Consider the following 17,043-nt stretch of genomic DNA (forward strand, 5'->3'; position numbering starts at 1 on the left):
TTGAGCTGCGATGTAAGTTATCATCATACAATTGACATCTCCGTAATCTTGATAAAATTCCACAACTGCTGATACACGATTCGATGTTCAAATGTCGATCTTTCCGCCTTTATTTAGAAATGTGAGAGCTCAAAAATATGCAACTATCTTTATCGATGTAACGCCGAGACTTCCGATTTTATACTGCACATTTTTCTACATAAGCATTAATGTCTGTGCATAAGATATAAGAGAGAAATGGGCATCTACATACAAAAGAGGTCGTCGACTGCTGATCGTACGCAAATTTATCGCATGCAAAGTTTGGAAGTCATAATGCCTCCAAGCCTATTATAAAATGACTATTTCATAATTTAATTTGACTTCGTTACAAATTAAAGCTCAATCAAAAATGTTTTCGTAAACAGATTTCCTCACAAGCATAAACGAATGCACATTTTCTCAATGTCTGTAACAGCCGTGCACAGAATAGGTATAAATTTTCTCTTAAAGCTAAGGTACATTAACTTATGGAAATAAAGGAATGAAAACTTACAAAGTAACGATATTGACTTACTTGGTAAAATTTGAAGTTTTTCTAATCTATCCAGCATACTTGGTATAAGTGCACTGTAATTCACTTTGTATTTGGCAATCAAATCCCATACGTTGATCCCATCTCTTACCCAAAATGGGCTGCCACAGTATAAAACTAACTTTATACCTAATGCCAGGCATGGAATGAAGGAATCCCAAAGTGTCCAACCAACCTGATGGACATAAAAGAGTGAACTTTGATTACATTCTTGTTAATGTAATATAAATGCGACACATTAACATTTATGAGCATAAAATGAAAAAAAAATTAAACGCAATGCAATATTTGAGATTAAACATGGATTTTATTGGAAAATGGAATATTTAAAGGACTTCTTTGAGGAATTCAGAAAAATTTTAAATTATTTATGCAAATTTTTAAAATTAATTATGTTATTATTTTATCAAAATAAAATATTGTTTTAATTTATATTTTCATCATCTAAACACATAAAAAAATCCCTGAACGAATTTTCATCTCATCTCATCAGCAACTTATGAAGCTAATTTTTGCGCTTCAAGTGTACTGGCACTTAATCTTAGCTCTAAGAAAATAACTCGTTTTAAATCATTCTAAACATATTTGACGTCCCATTAAATTGAATGCTGTGGGAATACGTTATACAGCCTTACTATTATCTTCCCTACCTCTAACGTAACGCGAAAGATTGTGAAGTTCATTCCATGTTATATTACAGAAATTGAAATTATTAACTGTTGTTACATAGGATATTAACTCATAAATTAAATAGGCACTCATTTCGATTATATTTAAAAGTATCAAAATAAGTCTATGTTCGTTTTGCTATCCTCCGTTATTTTACCAGTGTTATTTATATGTCAGTTTTCTTATTAGTTTATGGCAAAGCCTGTTGGAAATAATTATTTATTTAATACATGCTCTGCTGTTCTACACGGCAACAGAGAGATGCCGTGTCGAGGTCTTTTTAAGCGAAACTGGTTCGCATTCACATTACACATAGTAAAAACCAGGAAGTCGCCCATGCAGCCAGTTTGTTAGCCAAGTCTCCAGCCCGTACCTACCTACTAGTATTCAGCGCCTTTTATCGCTTCGGCCGCTGCTGAGACTGTTAAAACTATTTCTCTGTGAGGAAGGTGCTTTTATGGAGGCATTTTTGGGAAAAAATTGTATTCCCGTTACACATGGCGATGGAGAAGTCATGTGCTCAAGCCACGGGAACTCCCATAGAGCCACTTCGCTTACCAAACCTGAATGTAGCTAATGGTGTTGAGAATGGACATGTTGTTAATTTACTTTCTCCTTAGAATTTTTATTACGAATTTATTCTTTAAAAATAAAATTATTTCTAAACATATACAGTGATGCCAGTTGCATAGATAAAGTTATTTCATAACACTTGATGTCAGATTTACTTTGTGGCTACCTAAAGGTTGAGTAATTAATTACGCGACAACTGGTTCGTTTCAGATTCATGTAAGAGAATTAGTAAAATAACGTTCTCAGCTACAGTCTTTTGAATTTGCATCGTATTGTTTCGAAATATTTCTGATTATGAACTGTAGTCATCCTTTATAGGATAGGAATAGCATTCATCAAACTGATATGTTTAATATCCGCATATTTTCTCCATTCTTTTTTGCGTCATTCCAATGAAACTCAGCTTGTTTTTACTATACATGTTATTTTTAGCGTTGTTTCTTAATAATTCCTGCAACTGTGCAATTTTCGTCAGCTTTGTACTTTTCATGCATACTTCTCATAACATTATGAGATGTATCGTGTGTCAATGATACATATCTTGAGAGTAAAAAATTTTTATGTTTTGTATGACAAATTCGCATTACAATCCGTAAAATTTACAAAATTCCTTAATTCCAATATTCCACTTAGTAAATGCTACAGCTCTGACATTACGTTTAATTCATAGTTTTTAATATCTTGTCTGGCAAGAACTCATCCATATTTAAGATTGTGGTTCCGATTGAAAGAATAAATGATAAAGATTTTTATATTTAATAATTGAGTATTGCCAGTATTATAACGTAATTTATTTATTGATTGTTGCATGAACCTTTTTTACTTTTTAAATGTTATTATTTAAATGTTAAGTAACTAAAATAAATATTGCGAAATACATTACCGGACACCAATGAAAAAGGGCGTCACCACTCTTCAAGTTGTAATCGAAACCGATGTTTTCAAAATGCGGTAGTAATGTCTGAAAAATAAATAAAAATGGTTTAGAAACAAGTAATATTTTTGAAATTGTAATCTTTTTACGTAAAATATCACTTTGTATAGCAGGGATGAACAGATAACAATTAGCAACAAATTTGTTGCGAGATTCCATATGAATTTATTTCATTCAGTCGCTCTTCCAGTAAACACTGGAAAAAAAAATTAATCAAAAAAAAAAAAAAAAAAAAGCAAGCAATCTACCTGAGCAGTAAAGATAAAAGAGACAGTCCACGACAGTAAAAAACTGTAGAGGGTTTGCGCCTTTCTTTTAAGTATTCTAAACATAAACTAAAAATATTGTGTTGCCAAAACATGAAGAGTAACTTCAGGAGAAAAATACATTTACACAACCGTTGAGCTGTTCGCGACATCTTCTTCCACCTTTTGATTTATTCCGGTAGAACATGAATTAAAACCCAATGTATTTAACAAAGGCACTAAACAACAATCTACCTAACACAATTATGTAAAATAATACTCATAACTTGTAACAATTGTCCAACGATATTTAGTTTCAGTATTCTGTTAGGAATCTTAAAATTAATGTCTTTACTAGCATGACTATTGAATTATTTCTTGTTCAGATAAAATAAACTCTCTCTCGTCTGTCTCTTCTAAAGGATACAATTGTTTCACCCGCTAGGTCCGTTCACCCGCAGTTGGTTAAGAAAAATTATCTTGCCTTTGAAACAGTTCAATAACTCGCTCCGAATGGCCAGTCCAACCTACGCAATCAAGTAAAGTATGCAATCCATCTACGTAATCAAAATAAAGCAGACAGCAGGCATTTTCCCTAGATCTGAGAAACACTTCAGCAGAACTATCTCTAGAAGGAACGTCAGCCGAATTGTAGCTTGCAAGGATATGCTGTTGCATCTTTGACGTTAAACTTCTTATTTCCTTCATTCGGGAATTAAAAATGTTCTCAAATGATCTTCATTTATGATCTAAAATAAAACGACTCCAACAGCTGATTGGAATTCTTTTTAAGCCTTTTTCATCTTAAATAGTTTGATCAAACAATAAATTAATAATTACCAAAATTTTCAATTTAGTACTCGCGATGTCTTGCGTGCATACATTTCTGAAAAAAATTCTTAAATTCCAAGATGTTACGATAACATCTATAAAATTTTAAATAACTGGTGTCTGTGTTTTGCAAAATTTAACACAATTCAATAGAAACAATTGATAAATTTAGATCGCAGCCTTTTAGAATGCTTTAAATGGCTAGAAAGTTTTCATGGCGGCGGAAGTTTCAACATCAGTTCGACGAGAAGAAATTCTAAACACGAAATTCGTGTAACAATCATACTCTCAATAACAAAATTATTCTTGATAACTTTGCCAAACATTTTAATCACAGTTGTCACTATAATTAAAATCAACTATCCCACTTTAAACAAATGTACTATGCAACGAAACACAAGTTGGCGAGTTGGGAAAATGATAGTTTATGGCTCGGGAGCTTGGGAAATGAGAGGAAGCCCTCGAGGAAGCATGATCAGCCGTAGGAGGCTTATCTGGCAATGAGGATAAGAAACTTTATCTATCAGTGGACATAGGGAAGTGTGTAGATACATCAGTAAAGAGAGAACTTGTTCCTAATTTTTTGCTTTATAATACGTTTGGTACTTCTGATAAAATGTACCAAACATAAATAAGCAGGAGATAAATAAGAATTCATGAAATTATTTTCTTAAAGCAAAATTTTTAACTTTGTGTTGCATCTGAAGATGCTTCTGGAAAAATGCTTTCTTTCGTATACATGTAAAAATTAAAACTTTGCTTAATATGATAATATTTATTATAACAACCATTTCTGGGTATAACAATTTTTAAGAATCTAAAATAATTATTTTTGGACATTACATGTAATTAATGAATTAAAGTAGAAACTTTATTCTTATGAATCATTTCTTACTTTCAAAATTTAAGTATTTCTTTCCTCTAAAATCTTTGCCTTTTGTTTGAATGTTTATTTTGGGAACAGTAATTTTTCTGATCTATCACTATTCAAAAGCCTTATATTTTTCCTTATTTATTTCTCATCCTTCTTTTAATGTGTTAATCCTTTTTTAAACCTTACATTATTTCATATTATTAATATTATTCTCTTGGCTTCTAATTCATATTAGGTTTAGGTCTTTATATTCCATACTGTTTCTTTCAGTTCCTATTTCCTTTCCCTTGGAATCTAATTTTATTTATGTTCGTTATTTCGCACCAAAATTTATATTAATTTTTTTGAATAAAAGACTAGTATTTAATTATTTTTCCGAACTGGAGGCAAAAGTTTGATTTTCCTTTTCTTCACGAAGTGTTCCACAACATTTATGCCTCTTAACATTCTATTCAGACTTTAATTCAGAAGTCACCTTGTAGAGACATTATATATTTTTTGGAAGCAAGCAAGATAAAAAATGAGCAATCGCCTTCGCCGGGAATCGAACAACGGACCTCTGGAATTCCGGCCCAGCGTGCAGATTACCACATCACGATTGTTTTCACGTGTTTGTCGTAATTGTTCGAATAAATTTTGATTTGATTCTTCATCAAGTGTTATCATCATTTAATCCAATTCACGAATCAATAGAACGCAAATTATTTTTAGCCCTTTACTCATCCAGATTTATGCTGTTCTTTGATGAGTGATTTTTCTTTGCAGGTTAAATCTACTAATCTGTAATCGAACAATTCTTCTCCTTCGCCTGACTCGGAAATTAGCCACTAAAAAGGCGCAGTTTGGATCGATATATATTTCCTTTTGTGATCAGATAAAAAGAATAGTTCTAATATTGGTTAAAATTATACACAAATATTCCACTTTTGCATTTGCAACAGATTACCGCAGTGGTCTCAAACTCAAATTGCTCAAGGGCCAAATGTATGATCTGAAATTATTTGACGAGCCGCAACTTAAAAAAGGAGTTAATAAAACAGAATTTTTAGCTAAATTAAAAAAAAAAATAATAGATATTTGTCGAAACATATATATATATATAAATGATGCAAAGAAAAAATTAATATTTATACTTATTTTCTGCCTAACTCATCCAGATTCACAGGTTGGTAATGCGAGAAAAATTTGACATTTATTCAAATAATTGTAATAAATTGAATTAATCACTAAGTAACTTAATTTTAATTTAAACTGGAAAGAAATACACGAAAATTTCCCAAGAGCGACAAAACTTGAAAATAAATACAAACAAATTATTCTCTTTCTGTTATTACATTTTTCTATGATGTATACCGAAGGTGTCCGCCGATAACATCGTGGCAAAAACATCGCGGACGAAAACGTCGCAGAGAAAACAACGCAAGGCGAAAACGTCGTGCTACAAAACATCGTGGGAGAAAACATCGCAAAGAGAAAACATCGCAGTTCTAAAACATCGTGGTACAAAACATCGTCGTCGAAAATAAAGCGGTTCCAAAACTTCGCAGTTTAAAAACATCGTCGTCGAAAATATCGTGGTAAAAAATAAAGTATCTACAAATCATCGCGTGACGATAACATCGCAGACATGCTTTTTTTCAGACTTTAATAACTGTAAATAGATATTCCCATAATAATTTGTGAGCGCAAGATAGAAAGAAGGATAATTTGTTTTTCATATTTTATATTAGCTACTAAATTTTTGCTGAGAAAATAAGAAGGAAACTTAAGCATAGAAAATTAATGCAACTTATAGCACTTAATAGAATTTTAAACCGGCATAGTTAACTAACAAAGACCATTAATAAATAATTTTTTATAAAGTTTTTACTTGTAATTTTTCATAAAAAGTATAATCTATAAGTCGCATTTAATTTTCTATGCTTAAGTTTCCTTCTTACTTTTTCCGCAAAAATTTAGTTAATAAAAAAATGTGAAAGTAAAAATTATCCTTCTTTACATCTTGCGCTCACAAATTATTATGGGAATATCTACTTACAGTTATTAAAGCCTGAAAAAAAGCATGTCTGCGATGTTATCGTCACGCGATGATTTGTAGATACTTTATTTTTTACCACGAAATTTTCGACAACGATGTTTTCAAACTGCGAAGTTTTTGAAACGCTTTATTTTCGACGACGATGTTTTGTACCACGATGTTTTAGAACTGCGATGTTTTCTCTTTGCGATGTTTTCTCCTACGATGTTTTGTAGCACGACGTTTTCTCCTTGCGTTGTTTTCTCTGCGACGTTTTCGTCCGCGATGTTTTCGGCTGTAACCATACCGAAAACGGTAAGCATTTTATGAGCTAATAATTATAGCCTTCTTTGTTTTTATTACACCTTTCAGTTACTATTACCTAAAGTTTATAACCTTAGACGAAAATTACTAGAAAGTATGTTCAACACCAATTTCTAGATACCCAACGGCAGCCTGTTTCTTTTCACAGACTTATTATTAATTTATAATTTTATTATTAATTTCAGGTACGGAAAAGAAATGTTTATGTGTATGAGTACTCCCAAACAAAGCGATTATTCTTACTGCAAAAATTCGTAACTGGGGATATTTATCTTTTGATAAGTACTAATAAAATAAAGCAAATTTGTATCTTCAGATCGTGGAATAAGATGTATATCACAGTGAAAATTAATTAACTCCATTTATAGATTTTCAGAGCGTTGCAAACGGACCGTCTTTAACAAAGAGGATGCTAATTGGATTCGATAAAATCTTTAACTTTTTCTTCAAATTCTTTTCAAAATAATACTAATTAATGCACGAAAAATGTATGCATGGGCTATCTAAGATTTTTTCAGGGGCCACCAGTTTGAGAGCACAGTATCACCGTATGAAAATTACATAGTAGAATACCAAATATACTTAGTCATACTCCCGCTGAATGCACTACTCCTTTCGGAACGCCAGTGGTACCAGAAGTAAATGTTAAAAAGGCGGGATGGCCAAAGGGCAGTTGTTCGAATAGAATGTCTGGAACGCTACCATCTGGATTTCGACCACTTTCCAAAAATTCATCCAGAAAAATACTGTGGAAAAAATAAAAAGATGAATATTCATTACTCTTTTAAATAAAAAAATGTCAAAAAGTGATATAGGTTATATTGGGCTATTATTTCAATTTTGTTGCATTCAATAGATAATTTAATATAAATTTGTCAAAGAATCTTATTATTGTTTCATCTTTTTCTTTGAATGCAAAAGATTTAGAAGATTTAATTGCCAAAAGAGAAGATTAAATAGTACGGTAAATTTGTTGTTGAAAATCATAAAGCGGTTAGTAGGTAATTTTTAGCTTTTATGCGCACAAAATATAAATTTTAACATAGTCTGAAATAAACTGACGAATAAAAGGTTACCTATTTCTGATATGTGAAATACCATTGGCTACTGTTTCTTCTTTGGAAGGAATAATGATTATCTTCTCTAAACTTGGACAATCTAAAAAAATTAAAAATGGTTTTTGCACAACTGATAATTAAGAAGTGTTTATTACCCTTTAAATCCAACAAATATATCCAAAATAAGTTTTTGGAAATTAAATAAACTTTAATTAAAACTAATTAACTTTTACCACATAATAAAAGTTATTAAACGGAAGTTTTTAATTGTTTGAAGTGTAAGAGAAATAATTATGCCTTCCAAAATCAAGCCGAAAATTTGCTTTTGTAAACTAATGCACTTTTAACAACGATAAGAAAAGAAAATCATACATGTGTTCGCATAATATATCCACTATGCGCAATACTTTCACATACCGCCCTTCGGTGACCGAGCGGTAAAGTTGTTGAACACAGGTAGTTCGGTTACGGGTTCGTATCCCGGACAATGGGCTGGCTACATGGACGCTTTCGTGGTTCTGCCCATTTTGTAACGTGTATGCTAGCCAATTTCTCTTAGACAGTCCTTCACAAAAGCATCCTTCCCCATAGGCAGATAGCTCTAGTTTGCTATGCCATCAAATAAACAAAACGTTCACATATCTGTTTCGGATTACACGGAAATAAATTTCAAAAGTTTCTCAATCATAAATTATTATAATTACTCCTTTTGTCACTTGTCCTGCAATAATTATTTAAATATAATACTTGCAAATGCATACAAAGGATATTTGTGAAGGTAGGCCTAAATTTTATTGCCTTAAATAGTGCTCTCAGACGTGACTTCTGATAATAAAGTTCTTAAAAATAAGGTTTTAAATTGACACAGCGAAAAGAATATTTAGTCAACTTATACAACAACATTTTCTCAATATCAATAAAAAAATTAACGTTGCAATAACATACCGAGACAGTTATCTTAATCTGAAACAAAAAAGTTGTCAGCAGTAGCTATTTATTTAAAACACTGCCATTAGCGAAACATTTTCGACATACAATGACGTCACATGAAATAGCGTACTGTATAAATGTATGTATGTATGTATGTAATGTATAAGTTTTACTATAAAAGTAATTGTTCCTTTTCTTCCGTAAAATTTGCCAAACTGCTTCCAGAGTGTTTGCGATAATGCATAAGTACCGTCACATATACATATTCCTTCCACGTTCAGTCTTGAAACCATTTTCATAACTTCTTTACATTATTCGGCGACATATCTAACTTAAATTAACTATCTATAGGAAATAAAGCATGTAACTCCCACTGTCAAATATCCTGTAAATACATAAACATTCGTTTTTAATGCAGAATACTTTAGGGGAAACTGACCTGCTTTCTTTAGCATCTGAAAACAGGTCGGACTACCGGTATTCAGCAGTTTAAAACTACTCGGTGATTTATAGGTTCTAATGTGTGCTTTCCGTGTTAAATATACTCATCTTGAATCTTCATAGCATTGAAACTTGAATGTGCTAAAATCTCCTAAATGTGGAAAATTAAATTTACGACAACCGAATGGAAGGAAATCGAATGTTTTTCTAGTAACCACCTTATTAGCTCTTCCACATTGCAAATTTTATCAGATACATAATTCATTTTGGAAGCAATATTTACGTTCATGAGTTACTTACTGTCCACTATAACTGGTAAGTTTTCTATGATATTGTAAATGTTTCCATTATCTTGATGATGATCCACTGTGATTAGATACTTTGCTTCCATTTTTGCAATGATATTTGATGCAACCTAAAATGCAGACAAAGGCACACAAAAAATTTAAAATCAAGTCAATAATGTCTAAAACTTATATTTACTCATTTACTTTTCATTCAAATTTTACGTTACAAACTGCATTCTTTTTCCGTTTCTCTCTATATTTCTTTTACTTTCGTATGAAACTTTAATTAAAAACTTCTTGCACCATTTAATCGGGATGTAATTGATAATTATCTGACTCTAAATATTTTTAAATAAATGTGAGATTACAAATTAAACTAGCAGTAGTTAAATTAGCATGTAATTACTGATAGATATAATCAAATAAGTTAAAATAGAGTGTTTTAAAATTAAGTTATAAATAAATCTCTAAAACAACTGAAAAATGAAAGCTCTATTTCACTGATGCAAATTACGCAAATTCATTCTTGTTTCTTTTATTTACAGTTTTATGTCATATCAGGGACTGGTAATGTGTTTGTATGAATGTATTAGACGTAGATTCCTTATAAAAAGATCAGTACTGTTTGCACACTTCCCCTTAAAAAAAAGCGTTATATTAAAAAAAAGCGTAATATTCAGTGATTTTTATTTCCTAGTGCAGCTATTCAGTTTACAATAATGCTGCTATGTATAAATACAGGACGAAAATTATTTTACAGTTTTACTTGATGAATCATTTTAAAGTTGCCGTACGGGATTCAAATGTTTGTAAGGTTACTTTATGTTAATGAACCAGTTGTTTTATGTCTTGGATCTTTACTGTCACTTCTGTCTTCCGTTTTCTCGCCGGAAAGCAAAGTTGTTCCCGTGTGTTTAAGGTGAGGTTTAAGACTGCAAGACAAAGTGTGTCCTGCGTCTCGAGGCCAAGTTCCTAATTTGCTGGATAAGATAAGATTTGGAGTCCTCGCCCTTGCATTACAGTCACCATATTGAATCTCCAAGCCTGTTAAGTTGAGGCAACTTCGTGTTAGACTGAAATATGTACACTTCGGCTATTTAATTTAAATTTTACATTTGTTTGACTGTTACTCTAAGGTGCATTGTCAGATGTGATTGGCTAATTTGTAAGCATCAGGTGTGTCTTCTGTTCTTCTTAGCTTTAAGCAAAAGTGTCTTTCACCCGCTTTGCAAGATTCAGTTGTTATCTTAGACTTCGCAATAATTCGCTGTCAGTCTACCACTCTATGTAAAGTTTACTTTATGATTGCCAAGAAGATTTCTAAACTTTACATATTTTGTGCGTGACTTTCTGCAAAGAGTATAAAATTTTCCTAAACAGGAACCAGAGGAAAGTGAGAAACATTAGATTTCGTATTTTATATTCATGTTTTTTATTTAAAAATACAAAAACATGAATTTTTGCACCAATTAAAACTTTCTGTGTACTGGAAATATATGTCTACGAGCAATGAAAATAAAGGAAGTGTAAGAAGTTTTGGGGATATTCTGTACATTCACTAAACATTGTATATTATAGTTATTCCCTGCCGAGCATATAATTTCATTAATACTATACATATATTTTCTACTATTACAAACTACATTTGATTGAATAATTAGATTATTTTAAATATTGCCAACTTATAATCTTCTTTTGAAATTTCTAATAATAATTCAAAACTGAAAGGCTTTATGCCCATTTGCATTGCACTTTATGCGCTAATTAGTAATGAATTTCCCTAATCTGATTTCAGTCGCGATTCTGTTCCGTATCTTAAAGATCACTTCCATAAAAGCATACATAAAATAAAGAAATAATCTTTCGCACTTGCATAAATGAATAACACTTGCATTATCGGATCTGCTTGAGAATTCCTCCGCTGGGAATATATTCACTTTCTTGTTTGCACCGTGATTGCATTAAACAATCAAAATTCTTGGATTCTTATCATTTTAAAGGAACTCGGAATTTAATTGGCCTTATACTGCGTCTACTTTCTCTATTATTAATAGCAGCCACATTGATTAGAGAGAAACTGAAATTAAACAACGAAGCTAGATGGTATGACATTTTTAAATTTAAAAAAAAAATCAGTTTTCTAAATATTACTAAACATACATATGGCTATCTGATTCTAGTTATATTTAGAGTAATTACATTTACTCAAAGATTAAAAGATAAAATGTTTGACTTCATATTTAAAATGCCAGAATATGATTTCTTGCAACATTTAAAGCATTTTTGCAGTTGGAATTCCACTACCGACAGTTAGGAAAAATAGAGGTTGCATAGGGACTATTATACACGTTGTGTATACATAATAAAAAATTCAAGGTTATGTCATAAGATGTACACGAAAAGTGTTCCTACTCTGAAATTCGCGTACCAGATCTCATATTCTGGCACCTGAAGTTATTAAAGTTGATTTTACATCTTTCATCTAACAGAGTTAATTCGCATGCAATGAATAATTATAATACTCCCATTTTGGAAACACACACAAAAAATACACCAAAAGTAAATGTACAAATTTATGTGCAATTAACGCGAAACAGTACTACTTTTTAAACTAAAAATTCTGAGTGATTAATCTTAGAAATAAAACAAAGAAAGAGGAAGATGAAGAAAAAATATAATATATATAGCTAAAAATCAGGAGATATTTAATTTATGTTGAATATAGAGAACGCGTTCTTGTATTTTGTCTCTGTCTGCTTGAAAAAATTCATCAAAATAAAATGATTTTTTAAAGTTTTCTAATTACGAAATGTTTGCGAGCTTGAATTCCTGAGAGGTTAACAAACAGAAAAGTATTTAAAGGAAAACAAGCTCCTAAAACATGTCCTTGTATTTCACTATTAGATTTGTGGTAATTCACTATTAGATTAGCACATTACTCACTCGTCCTCCAAAGTAAGGCTGGGGTCCACCCCAGATAGCTCCAATGCTCGTTGCTGCCAGCATGGCAAAAATCGCTTCTTTTCTGTTAGACATGTAACCTGTAAAAATTTTGGATATTTTTTTAGTTTCGTTTCTTTAATAGATTAACATTTAAAAAAGTGAAATTTTTATTTTCTCGATATTATTTCGTTAAACTATTTTAATTCACGGCCCTTTATGAAGTTTTTATGTATTAAAATCCTTTATTAAGTTTTCATAATTTTATTATAAAAGTTTAATTTAAAATTGTAATTTATTTTTAAAAGTTTTGTAATTAAATTATGGAATTTTAATTAAATTTAAAAGTATTTAAGTCTTTCTGAATAAAATATTTATTGGGCTTAGTGTCTTTATTAATGTCCCATATATTTTCAACGTACTTCGGTTCAAGCTTGAATATCAAATATTTGAGTATAGTTTCTTCAGTAGTGATTTTATCCATTTGAAACTGTGCTTCTATTTGGTAAAAGATTAGATTCTAAGAAGAAATCCAATATAAAAACTGTTGTCAGAAGGAATAATACATTATGCGAAATAAACATTTATAATTATTAAAATGTTTGTAAGATACTCTTAAATTACTTATATACATTCTATGCCGTTACATGTTCTAGATTCAAAGATATAAGTATTCTTCAGTATTGATAAGTATTATAAGTATTTGATGTGTTTCACAGGTTCGTTAATTATATTTTTTTTCTTCAGATCATGGTGGTTTTCTGCTCAAGGAATATTTACCTATTCACTTGTTATTGATATAGTTGATTTATCAGAAAATTCTGACAGTTTAGAAACTTTCCAAATTTTATGTACTGTTAAAATAATTCACAAATAAATAAACTAATAGTAATTTATATTATCGACGTAATTTTCCTTTTGTTCATTTCACATAGTTTAGGAATGCTTTGTTAGAATTAATAATTTTATGATACGAAAATAATGCTTCATTTTCCATCGACTGTTTAGTTGAAGGAAATAGTGTTTCATAGGAAATCGTAAGGATAATATATTGACTGAATATTCTCAATCGAGAATTCATTTGAATTAAAAGTTATACAGAACCAATCAAGAATTAATAAGAAGTTGAAAACTTGGCTTATTTGAAAATAACAGAACAAAGATGACTTTACAACATTACTGTTACAAACTTTTGGATGTTAACGTTATCTTTGAAAAAAATCAAAAAATTAAAAGTAATTAATTTTTGTGATAGTAAATACTATTGCATGCGAAATGTAGCAACATGAAGATATTAGGTATTAGTGCTTGCAAGACTGAAATAAATATTTAGGCCAACGTAAATACAAGTTTTTCAGATATTCCACTAACGAAGATTCACTATAATGCTTAGTGAAACTAGACCTGTAACCCTTTGTCAGAGACGTAATTTTATTTACCACACATGGTGTAAGCTCTTGTTTATGAGACTGTTGAATGATATATGGGTTCTAGCATTACCGATGAATGTTTAATAAGCAAGTGTTAGGCTTATGGAAACATAAATCGAAAATTAATAAAGTAACTCAGTAATGCAAAAATAAAAGCAAATGCTTTAAAAATAAATAGTGATATTCAGTTAAAAAATTTGAATTATCAACATAAAATTTAATAAATTTAATATCATGAAAGATTAAACAAATAGTGACAATCAACAATCAGTTTAATAATGTATTTTTATTTATCCACAACGCATCGGAGAAATTTGAACCAATTCAAATAAGTTATGCATAATTGTTTTTCTTTGGATTTTAAAAATGAAGCATCTTGCTCTTTATATTATTAGTAATTTTGAAACACTCTTTCATAATGTCCGATGCTGTTGTTAAAAATCTCATTATACGCTCATAATGCTTAATGTGTCAGTTTTAGGCACCCGTTACTTTTTTATCATCTTCATTCCTCAGTATGAAGGTCCTTGTCAGCAATTATTGCTTACTGATCCATTTCCAAAACAGTATTATTAGAACTACGTGTCTGGCAAGTTGAAATATCATTTCTATGCAACATATTCCAATTCTTCCGGAAATATGTCTGCCTCTAATTTCGAAAATATTAAATCAGTTCTGAAGAAAAACTTCAATCATCTTCCTCCTCCTCTAAAGAGACGATGAATTTAAATTGCAGCTCTATTGGAATTATTAATCCGAAATTCATGTTTGTTGAGTACACAGTCACATTATTCAATTCCAATCAATCGCAAAAACAATATTCTACACCACTGGCCAACCAAAATATAACTCTATTAAGAATAACAAATATTAGAACATATATACTGAACAATGATGTAACGCGAAAGGTAAACTGATTAAAATTACAGATTCGTAGGACTTGAAGAGCAGAAAGCAATCAGTATATTTTATGACCGCCATGGCTGTCTGTAACTGCTGCGAAACAACTAACCATTAAAGGGAAAAGTATTTGAATGTGCGTATAGGGATATGCTAGTCCGTGCTATTTCTACACATTACCAGAGTTTAGTTTGTATATCCGCGAATGGTGTAAGTTGGGTACCTGGTGAAACCGTTGTATGCCACATGCAGTCGCACAGTGTTCTGATGAAACTTGACCTCAAGTAAACCTTAAAATGAAGGGAAGGCAAGAGGCTCTAAAATTTCAGAGAATCTTATATCTCTAAGTTTGTTGGTGTTGTTTGTTGGGATGGTGTCGGGAGAAAATCTAGTGGTTCCGATTACCTTAACTCCATATGAAAATCTGGTATAGTTAAATGAGATGAAAGGGTCATGATGGCTGTATTCATGACACTAAACATGGACATGCAGTTATGATATTGCAACTATCGATAGATGCAAGGTTTGTCTGAAAAGAAACTGCCTTGCCGTTCGTTCGTCCATTTTTCACATTTTAAACCAGCACTGCAACTGCATATGTTGCATATATATATATATATATGCAATGTATATATATATATATAGCATGAACACCTAATATATATATTAGGTAATATAGCAATGAACACCTTGCAAAACCTTTCTCTGATCTGCAGACAATATTGATTGGCATATGCTGTATTATTAGAACTATGTGTCTAATCTTTAATATAGGTTCTTCATGTTACTGTGCCATTTATCATTGCCATACCCATAATGTGCTTGCACTCTCAGGTGATGATGTGAGGAAGATGATGCAATTGTTTCTGTCTATCAGGCCTTCCCTCTTGCACCCAACTGTTCATATTCAGGCCTTCCCTCTTGCACCCAACCGTTCATATTTACATCACTATACTCTGATCCAGCACAAGAATTGAATTCTCTCTTAGCCTCTATAAGCTAATACGTTATTACTTTGTTAAACCCAGAAACCTACTCGCAAAACTGCCCTTTATTTCCGAAAAGTCATTCTGAAACTCATCATGTAAAGGAACTGCGGTGAAACATTAATTCCAGTGCCTAAAATAGCCTATTTTTCTCCTTTTTTCAAAGTTTCAAATGATATTACTGCGGCAAACTATTTGCATATGCCCGACGATTCTAAACATTTGCATGTCTTATCGAAGTTTATATATAGAGAGCAAATTTCATGATTGTTGGTTGTTTCCTTTATAGTGTTCTATTTTAGATGTCTGGAGTGTAAGAGTTCTTTGAAAACTGCGCTTTCTCGATGTATCACTCATAACTACAACCGCTTTTGCAGAGAAACTGACCAGGCTGGCAACACAAACAAAGGACAATACTAAATTCAAAAACAGTAAAACTTAATTGTAAAATAACGATGGTTTCTGGAGGAAGAATATTTCCTGTAACTTATATGCCTGATCATATTCCTTAAATTTACAGAGAACGCACTAATTGCGATATCAAAACTAGCATAATCACATTTGTAATCCGTACTTACATTATGATTTTAGTTATAACTGTCCCTTTTAAATATCATTAAGTAATTATTTGTCTAAATCCAAAACGATTGCAGTTCTTTTATAAATTTATTTTCAAAATCGCAGTTCAAAATGATCGACAATATGACTGATAATCCACTCTAAATATTTCGTTAAATATAGCTCTAAATTTATCATCTTACTTACAAGCAAGTGTGTCTCCTTTCTGCAAGCCAAGTTTTCTGAAAGCTGCAGTGTATAGCTTAGCCTCTTCGAACATTTGAGCATAAGTTATAGTTTCTTCAGAACCAATCTCATCTAAGAAAATTAAGGATAGAAAATTAAGATAAAAGTGGTAATAGAAAAATTTTAAAAGGCGGAACTTATTATTTGATAATTTATGTTATCTGAATGAGAGTAACAATAGTGAATAACTCTTTTTCTATTTTTAAGCGAAAATTTTGAGAATTTA

The 17,043-nt window shown here is 31.1% G+C and overlaps 1 protein-coding gene across 5 annotated transcripts in view; it reads right to left on the reverse strand.

Moving 5' to 3' along the window:
* LOC118180065 (acetoacetyl-CoA synthetase-like) overlaps window positions 1–17,043 on the reverse strand; it is a 65,788-nt gene that overhangs the window by 18,755 nt on the left and 29,990 nt on the right. For all 5 annotated transcript variants that reach the window (XM_085819859.1, XM_085819856.1, XM_085819857.1 and 2 more), the window contains 7 exons: window positions 16,779–16,889; window positions 12,701–12,798; window positions 9,771–9,885; window positions 8,118–8,199; window positions 7,634–7,787; window positions 2,700–2,777; window positions 557–749 (listed from right to left, as the gene is read on the reverse strand). In XM_085819859.1, coding sequence (XP_085675985.1) covers window positions 557–749; window positions 2,700–2,777; window positions 7,634–7,787; window positions 8,118–8,199; window positions 9,771–9,885; window positions 12,701–12,798; window positions 16,779–16,889 — 831 coding nt within the window. The remainder of the gene's footprint in view (window positions 1–556; window positions 750–2,699; window positions 2,778–7,633; window positions 7,788–8,117; window positions 8,200–9,770; window positions 9,886–12,700; window positions 12,799–16,778; window positions 16,890–17,043) is intronic.

Source organism: Stegodyphus dumicola, chromosome 7 (assembly GCF_044657685.1).
Source record: "Stegodyphus dumicola isolate Sdum_Otavi_A_Nest chromosome 7, ASM4465768v1".
In the NCBI taxonomy this organism is placed as follows: Eukaryota; Metazoa; Arthropoda; class Arachnida; order Araneae; family Eresidae; genus Stegodyphus; species Stegodyphus dumicola.